The following is a 24,063-nucleotide window of genomic DNA, read 5'->3' on the forward strand; positions in this document are numbered from 1 at the left end:
ATGCCTGCAGGTCGACTCTAGAGGATCCCCCATTTTACTAGTCAGCCACTTTTTGATATCTTTCACAGAAAATAAGATATATAGGCTCAAAGTGGACGATCCGGGTGTCGTTCTATTAGAGGTTTTACGGTACCTGGAAACGATGGAGAAGGTGGACAAGCAACCCGTGGAATCTGAAGAAAAGAAAACTCGTACCAAAGTCACCGAATATCAAGAGAATACCCTGGAAGCAGTGTTTCAATTGTGCCAATGTCCAACTACGGTTACCAAAAGAAGTCTTGCCAAAGAATTGAATCTTCCATTTGTTGTTATTCAGAATTACTTTTTGAGTCATCGTAGAAGAAAGTAACACTTCAACCAAGGATGCTTACGGGTTTGTTTAATTTTGCATTTTTCAATAAAATATTTTCTGTAGCAAAGGTGTTCTTTATTATTGAAAAAATCCAATGAGAAGCAATCAGGTAACGTTGAAAAGGCAAAAACTACTCGGCTGTTGCCCGCAACTTTTGGGCTGGATTAAAGCGGCTTCTGAGCTGTGGCAGGGCGGATGTCGCTTTAGTTTTCTGCAGAAGCCGCCCAGCGACCGCTCAAAAGACGCCAAACCTACGCTCAAGATTCGCGTAACTCACACTAAATCTGACCCTAGGCTCTAAAATAATCTGAAATTTCTGTCCAAATCAATTTCATAAACTTGATTTATTTTGAAAAATCAATGGCTAACAGAAGAAAGAAAAATAATGAACAGAATAACAAAAAAAAGAGAAAAAAAAAGATTATCTATTAGATTTGCATTGAATCATGATATGGGTAGAGTAGGCAGTAGTTGTCACTTGGGTGCTCTGAAAAAAAAACAAAGATAATTGTATTGATTTTATTGTCGCTTACCAATGAGATCTGTCAGATGAAAGTCGGAACATCATCACACAAGACACGCTGGTGAGAAGTTGGCACAGAAACCCAACTTCATGTTCTTGTTCAACGCATATTGGCCATCTATCTGCTTTTCGAACACCGCCGATCCCTCAGATGGCATGTACAGAAGCTCATGATAGATGGAACTGATGAGTCGAAGAACTATTATAGAACGATCGGGTTCATGTGGATGATGTACTTGCCGTCGGCGCCGTTTAGACTGTCCGGTTCGCAGACGTATTGGATTGATGAGCCGAATGAGAGTCCTTCTCGTTTGGATCGTTGATCAAGACAAAGCTGGAATTTGGAATTTAGGTTTCGAAGGATCTAGGTGTTTAAAGATCCAAGGATCTAGGGATCTAGCGATCCTCAGGTTCTTCGAACCAAAAATCTCCTCCCACTTACCACGCAATCAGATTGCTTTGTTTGACACCGTAGTGACGAGTCATATCGTAGTATTCTCGGTTACAAAACGGCACAGCGGTCTCTCGGCGCAGCGACGAGCATTGTCGTTCCGGGCGTGAGCTGTTTCATCTTCGATGATACTCACAATCAGATGTATTACGATCTACAAGTTTCACAATTTTTCAAATCACATTTCTATGTTTTTACCTTTTTGTGAACTTTGGATTCCAGTATCAATTTTTTCTGCCAGAATACGTGTTGCCAACTTCCTTCTGAAAATCATCATAAATACGTTCACAAAATTATGTATCTTACGAAGTTGTCTCTTCGACCTGGAATTCGATATTCTGACGAATCCATTCATCTTCTCTTTTTCAGATGTCCTCACTTTAATTTCGAATTCCTTACTTCCAACCAATTTGTGAAAGTCCTATATTCGAAACCAAATTTTTGATACTACCGCCTAAAAGGTTTTTCATTTTAGAACAGAAACGACAAAGAAAATTAGACGAATTACACTAAAATAGGAGAAAAAAGAAATACAATTTGATTTCGAAAAGAAATTCTGGTGCACGCAACGCGAAGCACGCGTTCCCTTTAAAATTCGCCCAAACATCGCCCAAGATTCGCCAAGGTGGTGGTGGTCGGCGCAGCTGCCACAGATCTAGGAGCTTCCTGTTAAAAGCCGCCCAAATAACGCTCTAAAGCCGCATCCACCCCTGTATTCGCCCTAAAGTTGCAGGCCACAACCGAGTAGCATACTCTGAAATTCAGAATTCCAGAGAACAAAAAGAAAACGAAACTTTAGAATACTTAGAAGTTTAAAAACGATTTGAAATCCTAAAAGCTTTGAAAAATTCAGACAAGCTAACATTCTCCGAGAAATCCTAAAATCGCAGTTTTCAGACTTGCATGAAACCTGAAAAAGTTTTGATCTACCCAAACGGCGATGTTTTTTACTTTTTTTTCTTTGAAGAACCTTCTCGATGCTTTTTTTCTTCCGAATTCCTTCCGTTTTCTCTAGATTTTTCTGCAAAATCCAAAAAAAAAAGTTTCACCGTTTCAAATTGCAGATGACAGATTCAGATTCCGACTCTCCGCCACCTTCTTCATCTTCAGGCTCATCCATGGAATCGGACCTTTTGCCGCATGAAAAGATTTTGAGCGGTGAAACATGGCAGCAGTGCGTTCGCAGATGCAACTATAAAAGGTGTTCGATGAAAGAAGCTCACGAGTATCTTCTAGAGCAGATCGGACTGAAAAAAGGTAATTTGTAGCATTTTTAGGTGTACAAAAATGCCGTGCTACGGTCGGCCGCGGCCAGCCACCACTGGCCCGGTTGTATTACCCCAAAAATAATTTAAAGCAAGTTACTGTATTTTCAGAACAAGATGAACAAGAGGCTGGTTCTGCGGATCTTATAATTGCCCAAATCCGATCATCATTCGATCGCCCACTTCCTCCACCATTGAGAAATCATCAATTCAAACCAGAAAATCAGGGATTAATTGAACAAGAGCGGGTGGAATATTCACCAGAGATTTATGATCCAATCCCTATGCCTGAGCGGGACCCGAACTTGGATATTCAAATGGAAGATATTCAAAAAGTGTATGTCAAAAATGCTCTCGATACATTGGAAGATATAAAACCGGATGATGAGGCTTGCTACTACGTGGACTTGTGAGTATTCGAAATTATTCTTGAGCTTGAAAAATAAAGCGAATTGCAGATTGTACGCCAGAAAGGCCAGCGTAGAATGTCGAGATGCGGCTGATAAACTAGAAAATTTGAAACTTGAGAAATTGAAACTTGTGATTGGTTTTGAAAAAATTCAACTACAAATTTCCCGAAAGTTGGACGAAGATTATGAAACAACTATCACATATGGAAGAAGTGAAGAGGGTTTACATCTGATGGAGTTTGAGAACACATTCTTCCAAGATGGGACTCATTACAAGATTATGGCAGCTGTCGACTTCTTCTTCTTCCTCAGAATCCCTGGACAATTCCTTAATCAGATCTCCATCGAATTCGAGGAGTACCGATCTGAACAACAACCTCCTCAATTCATAGATATGTCGATTCTCGGTGTCATCGCTAAACTGTTCAAGGAAAGACTTGGCGATCGTAAGATCCTTGTGAGAAATTTCAAGTATATGTTCAACAGGGGAGATGATTATCTTGAACCAAAAAAGAGCTACTTCCATGAATTTCTACAAGTTCTGTGGCCCCAAAAACTTCGTCATCTTGTACTTCGAATGTGGGATGATAAAGAAGTTCTTGCAAGTGGATCCTACGACCCAGTGATTCTAAATTGGCCTCGATATTCAGTGGCGTCAAGTTTGGAACAATGGAGAGATGCAAGAACTCTTGATATTTGTGACCCACTTATGTGCAAGTACTGGATAAGTCTTCTTGAAATCCGCAATATCAAAGTGCTGTCGATGACGGCTGCAGACTTGAAGAAGGCTCAAAGTGTGAGTTTTCACCCCTAAAAGGTTTCGATTCGAAATTTTGTATTTTCCAGGTTTCGAGAAATTACACAATAACTCTCACAGAGCCATTGAGAATTGAAGATGTGAAAGAGGCATTCAAGGGTGCTTCGGAACATTCGACAAGGATCCCGAATCTCCTGAATTTGGTTTTCCATTGAAACTCACTCGAGACCATCATGAAGATACTCTCATTGTTATCACCATTGAATCGAATAAGGTTGATATGGACTATAAGTATCTGTCTCAATCGTCAATTCAACAAAATTAACACCTGAGATCTTTCTTTGTTCTCCACTCACCCTCTACTGTAACCTATTTGTCTTTTTCCAGGATTTGATTATTTTGAATATTTTGTTTGAGCCATAAAACATTGAACTAACCTCCTAAAATGTTGTTTTACAAAAGCTTTGAAAATTTGGATGTTTTTGGCATATTTTAACAGTTTTTAAACAGTTTTTTTCTCTTTTTTCTAATTTGTCAGAAGTAGAACAGGATTGTAACGTTACAAACGGTGATGCATTAAACCTTGCACCTCACGAGTGTTCTCGAAATTAGAAAATAAAAATAACAACTGGATTTTGATGCGTTACAGTTTTATAACGTCGCAGTTCTATGATGTTTCCGTTCTAATACGCCACAGTTCTGTAATTTCAGAATTCTGTAACTTCACAGTTCTATGACATGTGCCACCTTGCTCTACCAGACTCGCAAACTATTTTTTGATCTACCCAAAACTTTCCAACCCGCCATTTTTTGTATGTTGTTTGTTTTTTTTTTGAAAATCCTTCTGGAACCACATTTCTTTTTTTTCTCACTATCAGTTTTCCCCCCAAGTCTTTTTTTCAATTTTCCAATTCCCAGAATTGTCCAGAATGACTGACTCCGATGACGACATAATCATGGAAACGAAAATTCCTGGCACAGAAATCACGTACAAAGATTTTTTGACGGATCAGTTTGAGCAACGATTCTCCATGGAGAGAGCTCATTTTCTACTGGCACAAGCTGTTGAAGGTAGGAGCTGAAAATATGATCTGTAAATTTAAGAATTTCTTTCCAGAAAAATCTGATCGAAAGCGTCCAAGAACGTCAGAGGGAGAAGAAGTTTCACCAGCCAAAAAACGCTATTATGGGGATTTTGTGATTTCAGGTATTTTATTTTCGAACTTAAGCATGTTCCCCGTTATTTTTTCTACGCCACTAGTCAAGCCCAGTGGCGGCCCAATGGCGGTCTAGCGGTGGTCCAATGGTGGTCTAGCGGTGGTCCAATGGCGGCCCAGATTTTTCGACCGCTGTCGGCTGCGTACACAAGCTTTTAGGCTCAAAAAATTTTTTCAGAGTCACCTTCTCTTTCGTTGGAAGAGCTCAAAAAGCGGACGCCGCGAAGAATAAAAAAATCGATAATCCAGGAAATCGAAGAGAATTACTACTTTGCCCTTTACGATCCTGTCGAGTTTATTGGATTTTCTGAAGACCCGATTCCAATGAAAAAAGTTCGAAATCTGTATGGGCAGTTAGCCATGAAGAAATTGAAGGAAATTGAAAAAGACGAGAATGGAGTAGTGAAGGATATCAAGGATTGTTGTGATCTGTAAGGCTTTTGGAAATTTCTGATTTTTTTTTTTCTTTTTTTTCTTTTTTCCAGAATGCTCTACAGACGAATCAACGATGAGTGTTGGGAGAACGTGGAGTGGAGCTACTTGAAAATCAAAAAGCTAAAACTTCTCGTTGGCTGGGATTATATAGAAATCCGAATTAATGATGTTCATGGGACCAGAATGAGCATATTCTATGAGGATAATCAAGGAAAAACCCTAGTGAAACACCCCAACGGTTTGGACAATTATGAGGGAAATTTTCAAGATAAAGCCGCCTGCGACTTTCATTTCCTTCTGGTAACCAGTGCGACGATGGAGAGGGTGACGCTGAAAATTGCGGATGAACCAAAAGTTCGCGTAAAGGACCTCGATGTTTCCATTTACAATACTCTCTTGGGATTGATGAATGCTTACTGTAGATCGATTAAAGCCAGAAAGTTCTCATTTATGCTTACTGAACTGGGCGGGGAGCATCGATATTTGAACCAATTTGTGAAAAAATTCGATGGTGTCGAGTGTATAAAATTGAGAAGACCAAAAAGGGCTGCGAAATATTTCATCAATGACAAGGAGATGGTAGAATTGAAGCAATGGAAACAAGCAAAAGAGTTGGATATTGGAGACAGAATTTTGCATGAATGGGACAGTTATGTTCATTTTGAAACGGTTCGAGTGGAATGGATGAATGGCATCGACATGTGGGATACGCTATTGGTAAGGTTCTTTGCGCATAACTCGCCCCGAACTCGGAAATTTTGGTCGAATGAAAAATCAAAATGTAGAACTTGTTGAGATCTACAAATTGGTATATATTTCGACTGTATTCAAATTCAGATGTCCGGACCAAAAGTTCTAATAGAACTCGGGCAATATAGCTGTCTCACGCTTTTTGGTTCAAAACTCAACATTTGAACAGATTGGAATTTGATATCCTTCTGTGGATCTTATTAAGGACTACATTTTACATTTTGATTCAAAAAGGAACTTTAAGTTTGAGCTGAGTTGTGCGCCATTCAATAGTTCGTCCGGTTGACGAGTCAATATAGGGAACCTAGCAATTCAAACCGATTTATCTCGGTTCCTGTAAAAGCTACCAAAACTTTGTCAACTGATAAAATACTAATCAGATTATAACCAAAATTTTATTAATTGACAAATTTTTGATAACTTTTATGGGAACCGATATAAAATGGGTCAAAACTCATGTACTAATTGTTTCATTGCTCATAATTCCAGGCGCTGAAATCCGACCAACCATTAACCATAATCTCGAAAAACGAATTCCATTTTGGCGATATGAAAGATGAGCTTACCAAAAACGGAATAATCAATCTCAATGCGAACTTTCCATTGGAATTTGAGAGAGTCTCTGACGATGGACGTGTATATGATGTTAAACTCGATTCGAACCGAATTCAGGTCACTATGAGAACTAGAAGAATTGACCGATTAATACGGAATGATTTTTAACTGGGAAATTTGTTATCTTGAATATTTTGTATTTTATTTTTGGTTGTTTTGCTAGATATGAATGAAATTGGTCTGGTTTAGGAAACTGGTGTCAACCGAGTCAGTAGCCATAATCTTCTTCTCCTTCTACGGGTGGTTTAGATTCTTCCAATGCTTCTGATCCGCCCGATCGTCCTCCAGAGACTCTGGTGTTCTAAAGGTCCCTGAGATCCTTGAGGCCTCTGAGGTTCCTGGGATACCTGGGATTTTTGCGGTCCTCGAGGTGCTTGAGGTTCCTTGTGTCCTTGGAGCCCTTGGTGTCTCCGGGGCTAGTGGGAGCTATGGTGTTCTTGGAGACTATGGGATCCTTGGCGTCTTTGGGGGTTCATGACGCCTCTCATATCTTTGAGGCCCTTGGAGTGCCTGAGGTGCCTAGGGTCCCTGGCATCCTTGGGGTCCTTGAGGTCACTTAAATCCTTGGAGTCCTTCTAGACTCCCTGGTCCTACTGAACTTCCTGGTCGTCTTCAAAAAGTCATATATAGGAAAAAATCTCACTTGTCAGCTTGAAATCTAGAATCGTAAGCATTCCAAAAGTTTTAACCGCCTCGCAGAATAAACATTCATTTGGGAAATGAAAAAAATGATTCTCAAAATCATGTACAGGTGAAATTCAATGTTACAAGGGATAAATCATAAATAGTACAGTAGTCAGTTCTCACTGAGGGAGTATTTTGAAAAAGATACAATTCGAATCCCGACAAGTGACTTCACTATAGTTCTGCTTTCTCGTTTTTATCGTTGCTCGACATAGAATGTTTTCTTCTTCCGAGTCAATATCCTCTTCTTCTCTTTCCACGGGTTCGTCAGATTTTACCGATTCCGCCCCAGAGCCACCTTGGGAGAATCCGGATTATGATGAATCAGGAAGTTCGGCTTCGACTGGCTCGGCTGGCCTTGCTTGGCCGACTGGGCCGGGCATTAGACCTATAAGTCGGTTCTGTGTAACTTGTAATCGCGGATGTTCGACATCAAAGAATTGGAACGCGGTCGCACCTTTTGCGAGGCATGTAAATGCCGAGAGGCATTTTCACTGGGTGATCCACAAAGGCCTTAAAATGTAAACTTCATAAAAATTTATGTTTCCACTTCTTACATTAATGATCTGCACATAATCCTGCATCTCAAATGGCCTCTCAACACTGACCCCCGAAAAACGACGATATTGTTTCCATTGATTAATGATATTTTTATCAACGTACAACACAGTAGCTCGTTGCCATTGCTCAGAGTTGAAGACCGATTCTGGGATTTTATACGTACTAGAATATCCTTCTCGATCTGTTTGCCAAACTCGCAAATTGAATTGCCACAGGACTTTTGGCTTAATATACTGCAGCACTGAATGAATTTGAAAATCTTCCAAATCCGATGGACGAGATACAAATGTGAACCGTAACGCTCCAACCTTAATTTTTCCTCTCGATGTTTTGCTTAAATGTTCAAAGAATCGCCAAATTTTTCCAGTAGATTGAAAGATCCGGATCAAATCCATCTGTGTCGTCTGAAGCCACCATGAATCCTAAAGCTATCAGTTTATCAGCACGTCGTTGGATTAGATAGCATAAATCGGAGACTGCCACAGTCTGATAGGATTTGGTCATCAAGGTTCCATCTTGAATTTCGCAAACGAATTGATCGCCTAATGTGCGGCTACAGTAATCCAATGATTTAGTGCGTAGCTTGATGTTAATCTTGTTTAAACCAATTGTAAAATCCAGATATTTGTTGGCAATTTCAAATCGGTCCGCAAGAGTTCGGCATTTATACGAGATTCGACGAAGGTAGAGGCTGAAAAGATTCGGAGTTTATATCTCAAAAATCAAATTAGGTGTTAACAAGTTGTCAACAATAAAATCGAGCAAAATATAATTTCACACATTTTGTTAATTGAAGATGTTTACCTTGCTAATGTCGTTTCCGAGATACAGACGCTCAAAGATTGAGTTCGCTAGTTATAGAAGCCCATCATATACATGCTCTTAGAGCTCAATTTTATCGATTTCTGTGAAAGATATTGAAAATATGTTAACTGATAAAACGTCGGTGATATTACTCTCGTCCGAAATCAATGCACGTTGCGGCCGAAAATTTACTCAAAATCACATCGTCGAAAGAACAAATTGATGCATGCGCCTTTGAATACCGTACCTCGGAGGTTTTTTTTTGGGCCCTATTCGGCTGTTTTTTTTCTATTTTATAAGAAAAATAAATTAAAGATTTATAAGAATTACACAAAATTAGACAGAAACAAGCGAAAAAGTGAGAGAAATTTGAGAAAATTCGATAAGTGTTGAGGTACTGTATTAAAGGCGCGTGCAATAATTTGAAAAATACAGTAAGGTTCTCTCTGTGGGAGCTAAGCTCCGCCCACCGTTGTTTTCTCGGCCGCAACGTGCATTGATTTCGGATGAAAAATATTGAAAAATATTTTATTAGTTGACAAACTTTTGATATCTCTCGTAGAAAGAAGACATTTGAGCTCAAAGGTCACATATTATGTGGGTTCCATTATGTGATGTTCCATCAGGCCTTTGCGGCAACAAAATTTTTTCGGCAATTCGGCAACTCGGCAATTTGCCGAATACTTTTCGGCAACGTTCGGCAACTCGGCAATTGCCGAAAAAAAGTTTCGGCAATTTCGGCAACAAAAGTTTTGCGTCTTTTTTTAGTAAAATCGTTACGTAACTCACCTGAAAATGCTTCTATCCGGCTCAGAACTACAGAAAATGTGTTTCATAAGTTCCTTAAAGAAGTAATTACAAAAATTGGCAACTCAAGACCACATTTTTTATGCAAACTATTTCTCTTTAGCAATAGAGGGTATTCCAATGGTTGAAAATATTTGTTCCGATTGTGAGTTTTGAAAATAGTGCGCTCAACTTGTTAGGCAACTCACGACACACCTTTCCTAGAGATTTGAGACAGATTAGATAATTTTTTTGATGAGTTGTGACTCATGATATTTATTTTTCTCTTATGCTCACAAATTTGAAGCCCATTTTTAGATCCGATGCAAATATTTTTGATGATTATTGGGACACATTTCCTTTAAAATTCACTCTGAGGGATGATGGTGTTCAAAATTTGATTTTTCGAATTTCGAAATCATTTTTTTGACTAAAAAAGTTGTGAAAATCTCTAAATTCATAAAAATTTCAGTTGCCGAAATTTTTTTGCCGAAATCGGCAACGGCAATTCGGCAACTTTTTCTTCGTTGCCGATTTCGGCAACGGCAAACCGGCAACAAAAATTCGGCAATTTCGGCAATTTCGGCAATCGGCAATTTGTTGCCGCACAGGCCTGGTTCCTATGTATTAGAGAAACTACGGTAAGCGACTCGATATCTTTTAGAACTCATATCTCAAAAAGTATAACTTTTTTACTCACAGTCTCAAAATATAATTTTCAATGTTCACTCGTTTGTTTCCAGAATGCACTCTGCTTCTAACCTGAGCAAACTCTTGCTTTGCGAACTTTTCGAAAATCCTTATAATATTCTGAAGAGGTACTGCATATGGATCAAAGTCCATTCCTTCGTCTTCTTTTTCCACTTTTTTCTTCTTTTTGTTCTTGTTTTTCTTCATCTTATTTTTCTTCTTCTTTTGGTTCTTCTTCTTCTTTTTCACCTCAATTTCATCGATTTCAGATTCTGTCGGATCCGTGTTATTTGGGATTATAATCGAATTGCTAGCAGAAATTTATGGATCAGGCTGTTCAAATTCGTCATCAAATATATTAACAACTGGTTCCTCATATTCTTCATACGAGTCACGTCTAGCTGGAAAACCACTGCAAACTGAGAATCCAGAAGATTCGGAGGATTCCGATACTTTTCGGTTTTCAGATTGTCTAGATGTTCCGGGCTGGCTTGCTTCTGAAAATAACCATAAATACTACCTTGATTTGAACTTTGAGCTCAATTATCTCGATTCCTATGAGAAGTATCAAAATTCTGTCAAGCGATAAAGTTTTTATCATAAAATCACCAAAATTTTTGTAGTTAACAAGTTTTTGATAGCTATCACAGAAATTGAGATAATGGACTTCAAACTTACCTATATCCTTCATTTTCTTGATCCAATTATCACGAGCTTGGACACAGGAGCGTCCGCTATCAAAATAGCGTCGAAGAAACGATTCGAACGTTTTGTAGTCCGACATTTTTGGGCTGAAAAATTAGAATTGGGCTGAAATTTGAAAAAGTTTGAAGAAAATCGATGAAAAATGAATGACAACGACAAAAACCGAAATTCGAAAAAAAAAGCGCGGGTTGAAATTTCAAGTAGATCAAAAATTTCAAAATTGATCTGAAAATTTAGAAATTTCGAAGGAATCTGAGATTTTTAAGATTTTGAGATTCTGAGATTTTGAAATTCTGAAGATTTGGAATTCTAAGATTCTGAGATTCTGAGATTCTGAGATTCTGAGATTCTGAGATTCTGAGATTCTGAAGGATTCTGAGATTCCGAAAGATTCAGAGTTTCGGAGATTCTGAGATTCTGAAAGATTTTGAGTTTCTGAGATTCTGAAGGACTCTGAAATTCTGAAGGATTCTGAGATTCTGAAAGATTCAGAGTTTCTGAGATTCTGAAGGACTCTGAGATTCTGAAGAATTCTGAGATTCTGAATGATTCCGAGATTCTGGAGGATTCTGAGATTCTGAAGGATTCTGAAGGATTCTGAGATTCTGAGATTCTGAGATTCTGCGATTTTGAGATTCTGAAGGATTTTGATCTAAAAACTTTTTTGATCTACCCGAAAGATCACTGGCGGTTTTTTCCTGTTTTCTTTCATAAAAATTGATTTTCGTGAAAATTGAGTTCTCTTTTTTTTTCAACACACCAAAAGACTCTTTTTCAGACTTTCATCTCTTTTTTTCAGCAAATCCAAAAATGCCGTCCCCCGAGTTCCTCACCAGCGATGAAGAACGAGAAATCTTGCTTCATTACGAATATCTAAAACAAAATTCCGCTCGCCAAGCTCACAGTAATCTCTGTCAAATGATTGATTCCCAAGAAGTTCCCGATCCTCCTCCATCGCCTGAAGAATCAGAAGTGTCATCAGCAGGATACGAAGGATGTGTGGACACTCCACACTCCAGAGAATCATTCAGTTTTGATCCGAACAGTGTTTACGGTCCGCGGTGGGATTCAACACCTGGACCTTTAAAAAGGACAAAATCAGAGGATGAGGTCTACCCTCCGAAGAAGAATTATAATGAAGCGGATTCGGACGATGAAACTATGGAACATGATAAAGAGGATGAGTATGAAAATGGGATTGAGCTCAGAACGGTGAACCAGAAGTTCATGTATTTAAAGGGACATGTGACAAGATTTGATGAGAAGCAATTTAGATACAGTAGCCGGATGATGAAGTCTGAAGTTAAGAATTCTTCGAATTCGTTAGTGATGTGAGTTGGAATTTTATGGATTCTTAGATTTCCAAAATTTCCCAATTTTTGTTGGGTTGATAATCCATCGGTCGTTTGAAGCCAACGATTACTTAACTTACCATTTTGCAACTGACTATTTTGCAACCAGACGTTTCAGAACTAATAATTTTGCAATTAGAAGTTTTAGAACTTGAAGTTTTAGAACTTGAAATGAGACATTTTAAAACATACCATTTTGTAACCGGACGTTTTAGAACCATTGATTTTCAATAGGATGTTTTAGAGTCTGTTATTTCAAAAATAGAAGTTTTAGATATATATTTTATCCGGATATTTTAAAACTGATCATTTCCCAAATGACTATTTCACAACCAGACGTTTTGGAACCAGTTCTACATTACCTACAATTTTTCAGGCTCGCCGATATACCAAACACTGTGAAAGTTGCAATAACATATGGAAAAGTGAAACTTGAGCTTTGCCCATTGAGAAACATGGATCCTCAGGACATCGTCAAAAGATACCAAATGGAATACTGGCGTGGAAACGGAGGAACATGGCTTTGGTATCAAGGAGACGTCAGATTTGTCGATAATCGCAAATATCAAGAATTGGCCGCCCGTGATTTTATTAGAGCTACCAGACGAGAGCTCTACAAGTTGGAAATCGATTTTGAGGAATATAACGGATGGAATTTGAAAATTTATCCATTTACTGCATTTTTCAAAAAACTAGAGGCCTACCCAATGGATCCTATTAGCTTGTCTCACACTTTTAAAATGAAGACGTATGCAAAAGTGGAGAAATCGATGCTGAGCCAACCGAAACACTTGGAATATATGATAAGTCATATCAGATGGTCGGAAAGAGTGCCAGCAGATGTCCATAGGGATATTGTGCCAAATCCCTATGTAATCGAGCTCAGCGTCTGGGATAGTTCTCATTTGGAGACTAGGGAATTGCCGGCTTTGTCATTCGAATCGATTATTCAACTGGAGCAATGGAGAGAGCCGAAGCAGTTGGTTGTCAATGATCCACAGATTTCATTTTCGGGTTATATGAAGACACTTTTGACATTTAACAGTGTGGAGTATTGGGAATTGAAAGTTAAGGATGTAATCGAGATTTCAAAGGTAAATTCTGAGGTTCAGAGATTCTGAGATTCTGAGATTCTGAGATTCTGAGCTTCTGAGATTCTGAGGTTCTGATGTTCTGAGATTCTGAGATTCTGAGATTCTGAGATTCTGAAATTCTGAGATTCTGAAGGATTCTGAAGGATTCTGAGATTCTGAAGGATTTTGAGGTTCTGAGATTCTGAGATTCTGAGATTCTGAGGTTCTGAGATTCTGAGATTCTGAGATTCTGAGATTCTGAGATTCTGAGATTCTGAGATTCTGAGGTTCTGAGATTCTGAGATTCTGAGATTCTGAGATTCTGAGATTCTGAGATTCTGAGATTCTGAGATTCTGAAGGATTCTGAAATTCTGAGATTCTGAGATTCTGAGATTCTGAAGGATTCTGAGATTCTGAGATTCTGAGATTCTAAGATTTTGGACCCCTATCAGAATCTCGGTTCTCAAAAAGATATTCAAAATTTTTCAACTGATAAAATGTTAATCACATTTTCACCAACATTTTATCTGTTGACATCTTCTCGATATCTCTCATAGGAACCGAGATAACGAAACTCAAATAAAAAGTCCTAATTTTCCAAAATTTCAGTACATGAAAGGATTGAACACAAGGAAAACGAAAAGATGCTCCAACTGCATAATTTACTCAAAAATCCCAATCAATATCGAATTTCAACACTATGCGAGACACCGTTTTTTCATCAATTTACATGGATTTCCAAGAAGAAATTATCGCCGGGAGGCTATGTTTATTGAAGTGATGCCAAACAGAGTTTTTGTCATGTTTAGGTAATTAGGGACTAATTAAAGCTTAATTAAAGTTCAACTAATTATTTGTAACTGTTCTATTTTTTGTATTCTCATCTAATTTTGTCTTATTTTAAAAATTGATATGTGATAATAAACTTTTTGATCTATTTCAAAATTTGATCTACCCCTATCCAGCGAGCGCGCAGTTTTTTGTTGTTTTTGATTTTGTTGAATATCGATTTTCTGGTTTTTTTTTCAGCTTTCTAGGTCGTTTTTGCGCTTCCAATACTCTCAAAATCCTCAAAATTTTCAGCCCCGCCTCCTCATGGCAGCTCCACAAGAATTAACCAACGAAGAATTGACAAATGAGGTCAGCAAAATCATCAGAAAAGAGTTCAAATCGCTTCACACGTTTCGACAAGCTCATCGCGTTGTTTGGGACTTTATCAGAAGACATGACGGATTGGAACAGAGACTTAGAAACGAAGGTATTCAGGATTTTTAGGATCTTTGTCTGAATATCTAAAAATTGATTTTCAGCGCTGGCGAAAGCTGAAAGATTAGAATTGAGACGACAAAAAGAAGAATACAAGCAGCGACGCCGTGAAGGAACGCTTTTTCGAAGGCCCCTGAATCCTGACGGCTCCGAAGTGCAGCCAGAAGAAGAAGAAGAGGAGAGTGAATCTGACGAGGAAGAATCCAATGATGATGACGTTGAAGACGAGGAAGAGGTGTCGGAGAATGAGGAAGAGAATGCGGAATTTGCGGATGATGATACTGTAGTCTATACAGTAAGATTTGTGAGAAGAAAGATGAGAAAATTGGCCGAGAATGTTATGAGAAGGGAGAACAACAGAGAGACGCGGATTTTGAAGTTTTATGATATTTACAAGGCGTGAGTAGGATTTTTCTGTAGTCTTGTGTATTTACCGTATCCCATTCATATACGCTAAAAAGTCTAGGCGGCGACCATGTACCAGTCCACAAGATGAACAAAAACATAATTTTCAGTTGATATTTAGCCATTTCGACCATTTTCAGAAGTCTGGAGCTCAGCTCTCAAGCTTGCAATCCCTTTGAAAATTTTGGAGCGTCTAAAACTGACCAAGATTGAATTTTACATTTACAGAATTTTTTTAAAATTCTAGTTTTCCAGTTATTTCCCGATTTCTGGAAGACACCTATTTTTTCCCGTTTTTGGACTGAAAACGTGAAAAAGGGTATTGTTCAGAAATCGACAAACAGCTGAAAAATAGGAATTTTGAAGAAATTCTGTAAATGCAAAATTTTCTTCTAGGTCTGTTTCACACCCTCCCAAGTTTTCACAGAAATCATGCACTAGACATACGAGCTCCATACTTTTAAAAATGGTCGAAATGGCCGAAAATCAACTGAAAAAGGCGTTTTGTATGTCTTATTGACCGGTACTGTAGCTGTAACCGCGTAGCTCAACAAACATACACGGGATACGGTACTTTCTTGCAGACTATACTTCCGAAGAATAAACCCAATAATTATGGAAAGTGTTGGCGAATATTATGGATTGCGAAACGGATGCAGCGAGAGATTTGTGTTTTTTGTTATGCGAGACGGCGTTCAAAATTGGATGCTTGTTCATTTAAATTGAAACAATCGACATGTGTAGTCGACTGGAGCTTGTGGGACTTGACGCCTTCTTGGATTTGTTTGAGAAGACTCTGAGAGATTATCATTTGACTTTGAGAGTTGTGGAATTGAGAATAAAGCTTTTCGGATTCGATCGATCCTTGATCCACGACACGACTTGTTTGCTATCAGTGTTCAAGTGTCTGAATCCAGGAGTCCTTCGAAAGTTAACAATAGAAACGGTGAATCACAGAGAATTCGGAATTCGCTGCGATTCGATTTCTTCGAAATATATTGTCAATGAGCCCAATTATCAGAACCCTGGAGAATTTTCGCCTATGCGGCCTGTACTGGAAACTGGGCATTGGAGAAGACTGACTATGCTGGATACGAAGAATGTCAAGATGGTGCTTGGGTGGGAAACTTTATTTCACTTGGCTTATATTGGAATTACGAAGCTGACGATTGGTCCGATTTTAGACATTATTGCGGTTAGTTTTGAATCGTTTTAATGGGGTTTTAGGGGAAAATTTGCTTGAAGGTGGGGGGACATGAAAAAAATAATGTTCTCGAAATTCCGTTCAAAGATGCCCCTCGAGGAGTTGAACTTTTGAGGGCGATGATTGAGGGTGCGGCGCCGCTACCGACTGAGCCACGCGGGCAAAGAGAAAGCGCACGCCCGATTGCATACATAAAGGCGAGGACGACAGCTGTACGCAGAGTGACATTAAGCGTTGTACACCGTGACGGTAGAATGCATACTCTAGCTACAAAAAAACTATGAAAAATCTCCTGCCCCCCTCCCCCCTTTAAATTCCAAGTTATCTTGAGGGGACATCTCAATGAACAAATTTCCAAGAAATATCCATCTGAAATTTCAGACATTCACTGATCACCTTCCACGCCAACACGATAAAGTCGTCATCGAAGTGAAGGAGCCATTCGAAATTTTAACATTCATCCAGACGGCCTGCAGTCATATATTACATATTCCCCTTCGAGTGGTTGAACCAGAAATCCCACCTGAATACAATTTTCTCTACTTCCGCACATTGTATTTTCCGGTCCTTGGCATGGCGGTCAAACCACACGAAATCCATCTTGCTCTTGTTTATCCGAGAAATCGAAAGCCAGAAGTGTTCACGAATGTTCCAATGGAGCAGTTGAGATGTAGACGGCAATGGTATTTATAATTAATTGATTGGTTATTTTTTGGAGTTTCAAACTTTTTCTTTTCTTCAATTTTCGTTGTAATTTTATTTTTTATTTTTTGTCTGTTTTTAAAAATTGCTATAAACCTCGATTTTTTTGTGTGTTTGCGATTTTTTCGCGGTCCAGATGTCCTCATAATTTTTGTCCAGCATTCAAAGTCTTTTCAAAAAAATACTGTTTTTTTAAATCTGAAATTCCTGTTTCAAAATTTGCGTATAGTTTGAAATATTATTCCGTAGTGATGATACCATCAGAATTTAGAAACGTTAAAGGAGGCGAGACAGCAAAAATTTCGGGGGCAGTCCGGGGGCCGAAATCGCGCCGCGCTTATGTAAACCATCGGTCGTCAGGCGCCTTTGCGCCCCCCGTAGCTCAGCCGGCAGCGGCGCTGTACCCCTGAGCTGCCTGTCATGAGTTCAACCCCTCATGGGGGTTCTCTATGCAAAATATCAGGAAAACTTTTTTTTTGCTGTCTGGCCTCCTTTAATACTTTTTTATGCCAATTACATAGGAAAGTTCATGACGGCCGAGAATTTCATTTGGTGGCCTAGAAATCCAAACTTCAAAATTTCGACGGAAAAAGTAGTTTTGTTTGAAAAAATTTCAATCAAAGCTTTTTTAAAGACCTTTATACTTCAGAGAATCTTTTTTCTAGGTTGTTCTAAGAAAGCTTCCCCCGTTGTTGTTTTCTAGGCTATTTACCACAGTGGCCTAGAATACCGAACTTGCGGAAGTGAGGCCACCATGGTAATTGATCTAGAAAACACATCAGGCGAAAATTGGGGCATTTATAGGACACAAAAGTTGGTGGCCGAGAAAACTCAACTTGTAAAAGTTAGGCTACTATGGTCAATAGCCGAGAAAACGCATAAGATGGTTGTTAGGCCATTTTTGGTCCATTAACTACCGTGGCCTAGATAACTCTACTTGCAAAAGTTAAGCCACCATGTTGAAATTATCTAGAAAAAAAGTCAGTTGAAAGGCGTTTCTAGGCTTAAAAAAAGAGTGGTGGCCTAGAAAACTCAACTTGCTAAAGTTAGGCCACCTTGCAAAAATAGTTTGAGAAACACATCAGGTGCATTTTAGACCATTTTTAGGCCATAAAGGATAGTCGCCTAGAAAACCCAAACTGCAAGATTTAGGCCGCCATGTAAAAATGGCCCAGAAAAATCACTTTGATAAAAGTTAGACACCTCGAAATTAAATAAAAATTTTTTGATCTACCCACAACTTGATCTACTTGTTTTCAGTTTCACCGCGCAACTGTTTTTAAAATTCGACGTTTTTCTGATTTTTTTTTCATATTTCCACCCTCCAAATGGCAACCCTCCAACCGCTAACAAACCAAGTCGACAGAATCATCGAAAAAGAATTTCAATCATTTCATACCGTTCGACAGGCTCATAATGCTGTTTGGAGATATATCAGAAGACACGACGGACTGGAACAGATTCTGAAAAATAGTAATATTTAACTTTTTTAAAATTTGAATTTTGAGTTTTTTCAGCGATCCAGCAAGCTAAACAAATGTTGTTAGGTGCTCCTGGAGCTTCAAAAAATCGAGAAAAATCCGATGAAACTGTGATTTATACACTGGATTATGTGAAAGGAGTCATGACGAAAATGGCTGAAAATCGAATCAAAAGAGCTTGGAATTTCGATCAAGTTTGTATAGCTCTATATATCCGAAGAATATTCCCAGATCTCGCGGAAAATCCAGAAAATCCAGTCACATTTCTTAAGATCACTTTCAGCTATGATTATATAGATGTAAGATTTGAAAGTGAAAATTACCCCAGAATTAAAATTCGATATGATAAGTCAACTGGAATGACCCGGATTTCGAGTGGAGGAGCTGAGAAAGTTCTGGAAATGGGTACGAATTTGGAGACCGATGCAGCTCGGGATTTGTGTTTTCTTTTGAACGAAACGAAATTTGAAATCGAAACTTTGGTAATCGACATTCAACGATTGGAACTTTGTCATCCAGACGAGGTGGGACATGAAGGTTTTTTGGAAAAACTACAAATGATTATGGATGAAGAATACGACATGACTATAAAAGTGAAGAATTTGAAAATGAAGATTTTCGAAACCGAAAAAGGTTGGGCAGCCAACGACAGCAATAGCTTGCTTTCCGTTCTCCTATGTGTAACTCCTGGATGGCTGAAGACGTTATCTCTACGAACATTGAATCCGACTGATGTCAATATTCAGATGTCTGCAGTGAGCACTGAGCAATGGAAACAGCTGAACATTTTGGACATGATGGATGGGAAGGTGGCTCATGATTGGAGGGATTATAGTCATTTGGAATATGTTGGCATTCGAAAATTGACCGTTCAAGGGATGATGGACGTTATTTCGGTTAGTTTCATCCGACGTTTTGGTTCATAACTTGCTTCAAACTCATTGTTAAAAGCTATTGCGTATAACGAAAAATTGTCATTTCAAGGGCTACAAAATGATATACAACATGACTATATGAACCTCTCAGAATTTTTAAAAACTGATACACCTGAAATGGAAGGATCCTCTAATTTTGAATCAATTTATCTCGGTTCCTCTATGAGATATCAAAAATTGGTGAACTAATAAAATGTTCACCACCATCCTAAAAATTCAAATTCCAAACTCACTGACTTCCAGACATTCGTTGACAACCCTCCACGAGGAGAAGTCACCATCGAAACGAAACTTCAATTCGAACTTCCAACTTTCCTCATTGTCGCTTCTCGCCATTCAAAGTATATTCGTGTTACTAAAGAAAAAGAAGAACCATCCGAGTATAACACTCTATACTTCCGGTCTGGAGAACATCGAATTCTCGGATTCGCTTTGAAAAGGGACCAAATAATAATTACCGTCGTTTATCCGGAAAATCGAAGGCTAGATTTGTTCAAGAGGATTCCAATTGGACAGTTTAATGTGATTAATAAGTAATTAATTGGTTGTTGAATTATTATAAAATTTCGGTTAATAATAATTGGGTTTTTTCATTCGTTTAATTGTTCAAGTTTTACTTTTTCGAATAGATTTTTTAATATCTGAAAATACTTTGATAAGGGATGCAATAATAGTATAAACCGATGGTATACGTGCTTTTTGAGCTTAATTATCTGGGTTTCCTTTAGGAGATACCAATAAAGTTTAACTGATAAGATAATTATCATAATCTCATCAATATTTTATCAACTGTCGAAACTCTGCTAATATTAGTTTTTTGAAGAGTTGAGCCAGTTCAGCTACGCGGCTAGATGTAAACAACGTCACGAACAAATGCACAATCATCTCGATTTTATTATTTTTTGTCGAACATATCTATTTCAAAATAAGGTAATTACAGAATGACATAGAAATACACAAATATCGTATTTCACAAACTGCATACTCCAAAAATTAACTAGCATTAAAACGAATCAGAAAATAAACAAAATTAATGCAAAATTTAAGCCAATCAATTATTAGTTTTTCGTCTTTTCATCAGTCGTATCTTTGATGTGGAAGAATATCTTATTCTCTTTCTTTCCCTCCCATTCGGCATTATCGAAATCCATAAAGAACTCAAGAGATTTGCGGTCTTGGAAATTTCCCAATCGATATGAAACCTTGACCAAATTCTCATTCACTTCGAATGGAGGTACTCGTTTTATGTCTCTTTTTACAGCCAACAAGCCCACAGCTTTCAAGTAATCAAAGTCACCGTTTACTGTCATTGTTAAGAAGAACGGAAATCGACGTTGGCGGACCTGGAACAATTGAAAATTGATAAATGACCAGCATTAAGAAATATTTCAACTTCTCCTACCAATTCGCAAAGCTCATACACATCTTTTTCTTTCAACCCCACTCGAATTGTCTCCGCTTGGCTTCCAACAATATAGTCTTCCGGCAAAACTTGTATATTCTTATCCAGAATATCAAGTTTTCGAGTCATTCTCCATTGTTCCAATTGTCGAACCTTCCGCGAAAAATTTCTCATTATCCTTGTCTTTCTATTTTCTCGTATATGCCAGTCATCCCATTTTCGGAGCTTTATGTGCTCTATGGCTTCTGGTTTCATAAGATTTAACAAAACCAACAACGGCTCTTTTTTTGGATTATTATCTTGAGGGGTGGATTTAAACCATGTGATATCCATTGAAAATTTCTTAGCATTCATTTTAAGAACGAGCGATTTTAAGAAACAATCCGCTAGGATATAGTAGAACTTGTCAAATGGCTCAAAAGCAACGTTCCAGGAACTATACGGTTCGGTTTTGAATTCAATTTCATCCAATGGAGTACAGCGAGTCATTTGAAATACATTGCGTGCAGCAAATTGCTGGAATCTTCTCGAACCATCTAATCTGGCATGATAGTTTCTCCAAATGAGTGTTCTGTATTTGTCACATCTCCAGTATTCCAAATTCTGAATTTTCTTCTTTCCCTTGTCGTGAAATTGAAGTTTAACCTTCCCATATGCTCTGGTGGTGCGTAAGTGACTTATTGGAAATTTTGACTTCTTGACATATTCAAGGAAATTTCCATTCAAAGTTCGGAGATACAATCTGCAAATAATGCCAAGTTCAGGAGGGAGAATGGCGCGATGCTTAATGATTCAAGACTCATATCTTCATTCAAAATTGAATTTTTTCACAAAAAACGAAAAGGATGATGTACAACTCAACGAGATCTAAAAAAACGATATTAATTTTGACCATTTTCGAATATCGAGTTTCGAACCATAGGTCAAAAACAAGCAGGACCGGATCAATGCTTTTGGTTCGAAACTCGGTATTTGAATCTAGTTGAAATATACACCATTTTGTAGATCTTTTCGATTTCTACATTTTTCTTTTTGTTTCAGTCGAAAACTTCAGTTTTGAGCCAAGTAATCCTAGTTAGAAACCAACTTACCGTTCTAGAGCTCCAGAAGCAGCAATAACATTTTTTATTGATTCAGTTTTGTGTTTCTCTTCATAAAATTTCTCGTAGAATTTGCTCAAATCTTTCTTATGAAAATTCACTTTGAATTGTTCTTTAGGAGGATTCAAATCTTCTGAATCAGTATCTGAATCTTCTTCTGGATTGACTTCTTCAGGTTTTTCAACACACGTTCCATAGAACATTATTGCAGTTGTGTAAACCGGTCTGCAGTTTGTCAGGGTATCTGGAAATTATTATTTTTGAGAAATTTGAAATTTGGAGAAACTCACTAGAAGCATTGTCCCCTTTTTCCGACGTCAGCATTTCACAAAAATTTCGATGAGCTTCTGAAACTGGATTCCTTTTCAGAAACTCGTATCTGGCATATAGCGTGAGTGATTCATGTGAGTCTTGGAGGTGTTTGTGGACCATTGGATGGCTGAAAAAAAATAGCTGGAAATGGCTAAAATGACCATCAGATGAATGAAAAAATAATTAGAGAAAAATATGAAAAAACGGGAAAAAGCAAACCGAAAAGGAATAACAACAAGGAGAAGAACCAGAAAAACAAGTTGAAAATACGAAAAGTTCGCGGATGAAATCAGAAACATGAGGTAGATCAAAAATTTAGAATTATTCAATGTAGGTCTAGTTTTCTGAAGAAACAAAAATCTAAAATACTGAAATAAAAAATCGAGTTCTGACAAAATGATCATTTCAATAGAAAACGATTATTGTCAAAGCAAATGAACAAAAAAAGGAGAATCACAGGCGGGGGGTCGAACCAAAAACTCTCGGCTTCATGGCCAACAGTGTATACCACTAGACCAATTGTGTACATGTAAAAGCAGGGAGAGAATGGAATAATAATACAAGGCACGCGTGAAAAATTAGTTTCTCATTTTTAAAATTCAAAAAATATTTGAAGAAAAAATTCACGTGTCAGAAAAAAAACTTTTTTTCAAAAAGTGAAAAAATAGAGCGAAAAGATAAGGATCTGGATTTTTTGCATATAAGAGAAGAGAGAAACAGTGAAAATCGTCAGTTCTCCAGATTCAGCTGGTGAGCAAGAGCTGGAGCTCTGGGAGCTGAATCTCTGGGAGCTGAATCTCTGGGAGCTGGAGCTCTGGGAGCTGAATCTCTGGGAGCTGAATCTCTGGGAGCTGAAGCTCTGGGAGCTGAATCTCTGGGAGCTGAATCTCTGGGAGCTGAAGCTCTGGGAGCTGAAGCTCTGGGAGCTGAAGCTCTGGGAGCTGAAGCTCTGGGAGCTGAAGCTCTGGGAGCTGAATCTCTGGGAGCTGAAGCTCTGGGAGCTGAAGCTCTGGGAGCTGAAGCTCTGGGAGCTGAAGCTCTGGGAGCTGAAGCTCTGGTAGCTGAAGCTCTGGGAGCTGAAGCTCTGGGAGCTGAAGCTCTGGGAGCTGAAGCACTGGGAGCTGAAGCTCCGGGAGCTAAAGCTCTGGGAGCTGAAGCTCTGGGAGCTGAAGCTCTGGGAGCTGAAGCTCTGGGAGCTGGAGCTCTGGGAGCTGAAGCTCTGGGGGCTGGAGCCCTGGGAGCTGAAGCTCTGGGAGCTAAAGCTCTGGGAGCTGAAGCTCTGGTAGCTGAAGCTCTGGTAGCTGGAGCTCTGGGAGCTGGAGCTCTGGTAGCTGAAGCTCTGGGAGCTGGAGCTCTGGTAGCTGAAGCTCTGGGAGCTGGAGCTCTGGGAGCCGCACCTGGAACTGGAGCAATTGGAACAGGAGGTTATGATCCTGAAGCTGAAATTGGAGCAGCTGGAACTAGAGCTGTTGGGGCCGGAAATGGATCTTGGAATACATCGACAACTACATAGCTAATCTCGATGATTAAGCTAAAAAGCTTCTACACAGACTGTTAATGCTGGTTCTCACTTCTCCCAACAAAAAATGCTGGAGTATTTTCAACATTTGGGATTCTATGGGCATTCGGAAAAAGGAAAGAAGCAAATCGAAAAGAAAAAAACAAGAACCAGAAAAACAAGTTGAGAAAACGGAAAACTCGCGGAAAAAATCAGAAAAATGTGGTAGATCAAAAACTCAAAATTTTCCAGGTAGTTCCAGTTTTCTGAAACATTCTAAAATTCTGTTAAAAATAGTGTTCGGACAAAAACGTTCATCCCAATAGC

General features: G+C 38.6%; 8 protein-coding genes across 8 annotated transcripts; 4 read left to right on the forward strand and 4 right to left on the reverse strand.

Moving 5' to 3' along the window:
- Positions 1 to 773: 773 nt before the first annotated feature.
- On the reverse strand, positions 774 to 1,192 carry CBG21595 (the record flags this gene model as incomplete). The annotated part of the gene is made up of 2 exons (XM_002632624.1): positions 774 to 839; positions 926 to 1,192. Coding segments are annotated over 2 exons (333 nt in total), but the record flags the coding sequence as incomplete, so codon positions are not given.
- A 1,198-nt stretch (positions 1,193 to 2,390) lies between these two features.
- CBG21596 lies at positions 2,391 to 3,973 on the forward strand (the record flags this gene model as incomplete). Its single annotated transcript, XM_002632625.1, has 4 exons — positions 2,391 to 2,583; positions 2,703 to 3,000; positions 3,050 to 3,797; positions 3,848 to 3,973. The coding sequence occupies 4 exons, from the start codon at positions 2,391 to 2,393 to the stop codon at positions 3,971 to 3,973; spliced, it is 1,365 nt and encodes a 454-aa protein (XP_002632671.1).
- A 714-nt stretch (positions 3,974 to 4,687) lies between these two features.
- Positions 4,688 to 16,980, forward strand: CBG21597 (the record flags this gene model as incomplete). Its single annotated transcript, XM_002632626.1, has 11 exons — positions 4,688 to 4,829; positions 4,876 to 4,965; positions 5,154 to 5,406; positions 5,461 to 6,127; positions 7,694 to 7,853; positions 11,805 to 12,336; positions 12,734 to 13,424; positions 14,515 to 14,689; positions 14,742 to 15,096; positions 15,847 to 16,297; positions 16,927 to 16,980. 11 exons carry the CDS (start codon positions 4,688 to 4,690, stop codon positions 16,978 to 16,980), a joined length of 3,570 nt encoding a protein of 1,189 aa, XP_002632672.1.
- On the reverse strand, positions 7,021 to 8,415 carry CBG26247 (the record flags this gene model as incomplete). Its single annotated transcript, XM_045244879.1, has 2 exons — positions 7,021 to 7,068; positions 8,017 to 8,415. The coding sequence occupies 2 exons, from the start codon at positions 8,413 to 8,415 to the stop codon at positions 7,021 to 7,023; spliced, it is 447 nt and encodes a 148-aa protein (XP_045100456.1).
- On the reverse strand, positions 10,622 to 11,084 carry CBG26248 (the record flags this gene model as incomplete). Its single annotated transcript, XM_045244880.1, has 2 exons — positions 10,622 to 10,797; positions 10,979 to 11,084. The coding sequence occupies 2 exons, from the start codon at positions 11,082 to 11,084 to the stop codon at positions 10,622 to 10,624; spliced, it is 282 nt and encodes a 93-aa protein (XP_045100457.1).
- Positions 16,981 to 18,336: 1,356 nt separating the features above from the next.
- On the forward strand, positions 18,337 to 19,961 carry CBG21599 (the record flags this gene model as incomplete). Its single annotated transcript, XM_002632627.1, has 3 exons — positions 18,337 to 18,481; positions 18,526 to 19,385; positions 19,668 to 19,961. 3 exons carry the CDS (start codon positions 18,337 to 18,339, stop codon positions 19,959 to 19,961), a joined length of 1,299 nt encoding a protein of 432 aa, XP_002632673.1.
- Positions 19,962 to 20,482: 521 nt separating this feature from the next.
- On the reverse strand, positions 20,483 to 22,358 carry CBG21600 (the record flags this gene model as incomplete). Its single annotated transcript, XM_002632628.2, has 4 exons — positions 20,483 to 20,767; positions 20,827 to 21,568; positions 21,918 to 22,170; positions 22,217 to 22,358. The coding sequence occupies 4 exons, from the start codon at positions 22,356 to 22,358 to the stop codon at positions 20,483 to 20,485; spliced, it is 1,422 nt and encodes a 473-aa protein (XP_002632674.2).
- A 314-nt stretch (positions 22,359 to 22,672) lies between these two features.
- CBG26249 lies at positions 22,673 to 23,751 on the forward strand (the record flags this gene model as incomplete). Its single annotated transcript, XM_045244881.1, has 2 exons — positions 22,673 to 22,767; positions 22,998 to 23,751. The coding sequence occupies 2 exons, from the start codon at positions 22,673 to 22,675 to the stop codon at positions 23,749 to 23,751; spliced, it is 849 nt and encodes a 282-aa protein (XP_045100458.1).
- Between the last annotated feature and the right edge of the window lie 312 nt (positions 23,752 to 24,063).

Source organism: Caenorhabditis briggsae (assembly GCF_000004555.2).
Source record: "Caenorhabditis briggsae complete genome, chrIV, whole genome shotgun sequence".
NCBI classification, from domain to species: domain Eukaryota; kingdom Metazoa; phylum Nematoda; class Chromadorea; order Rhabditida; family Rhabditidae; genus Caenorhabditis; species Caenorhabditis briggsae.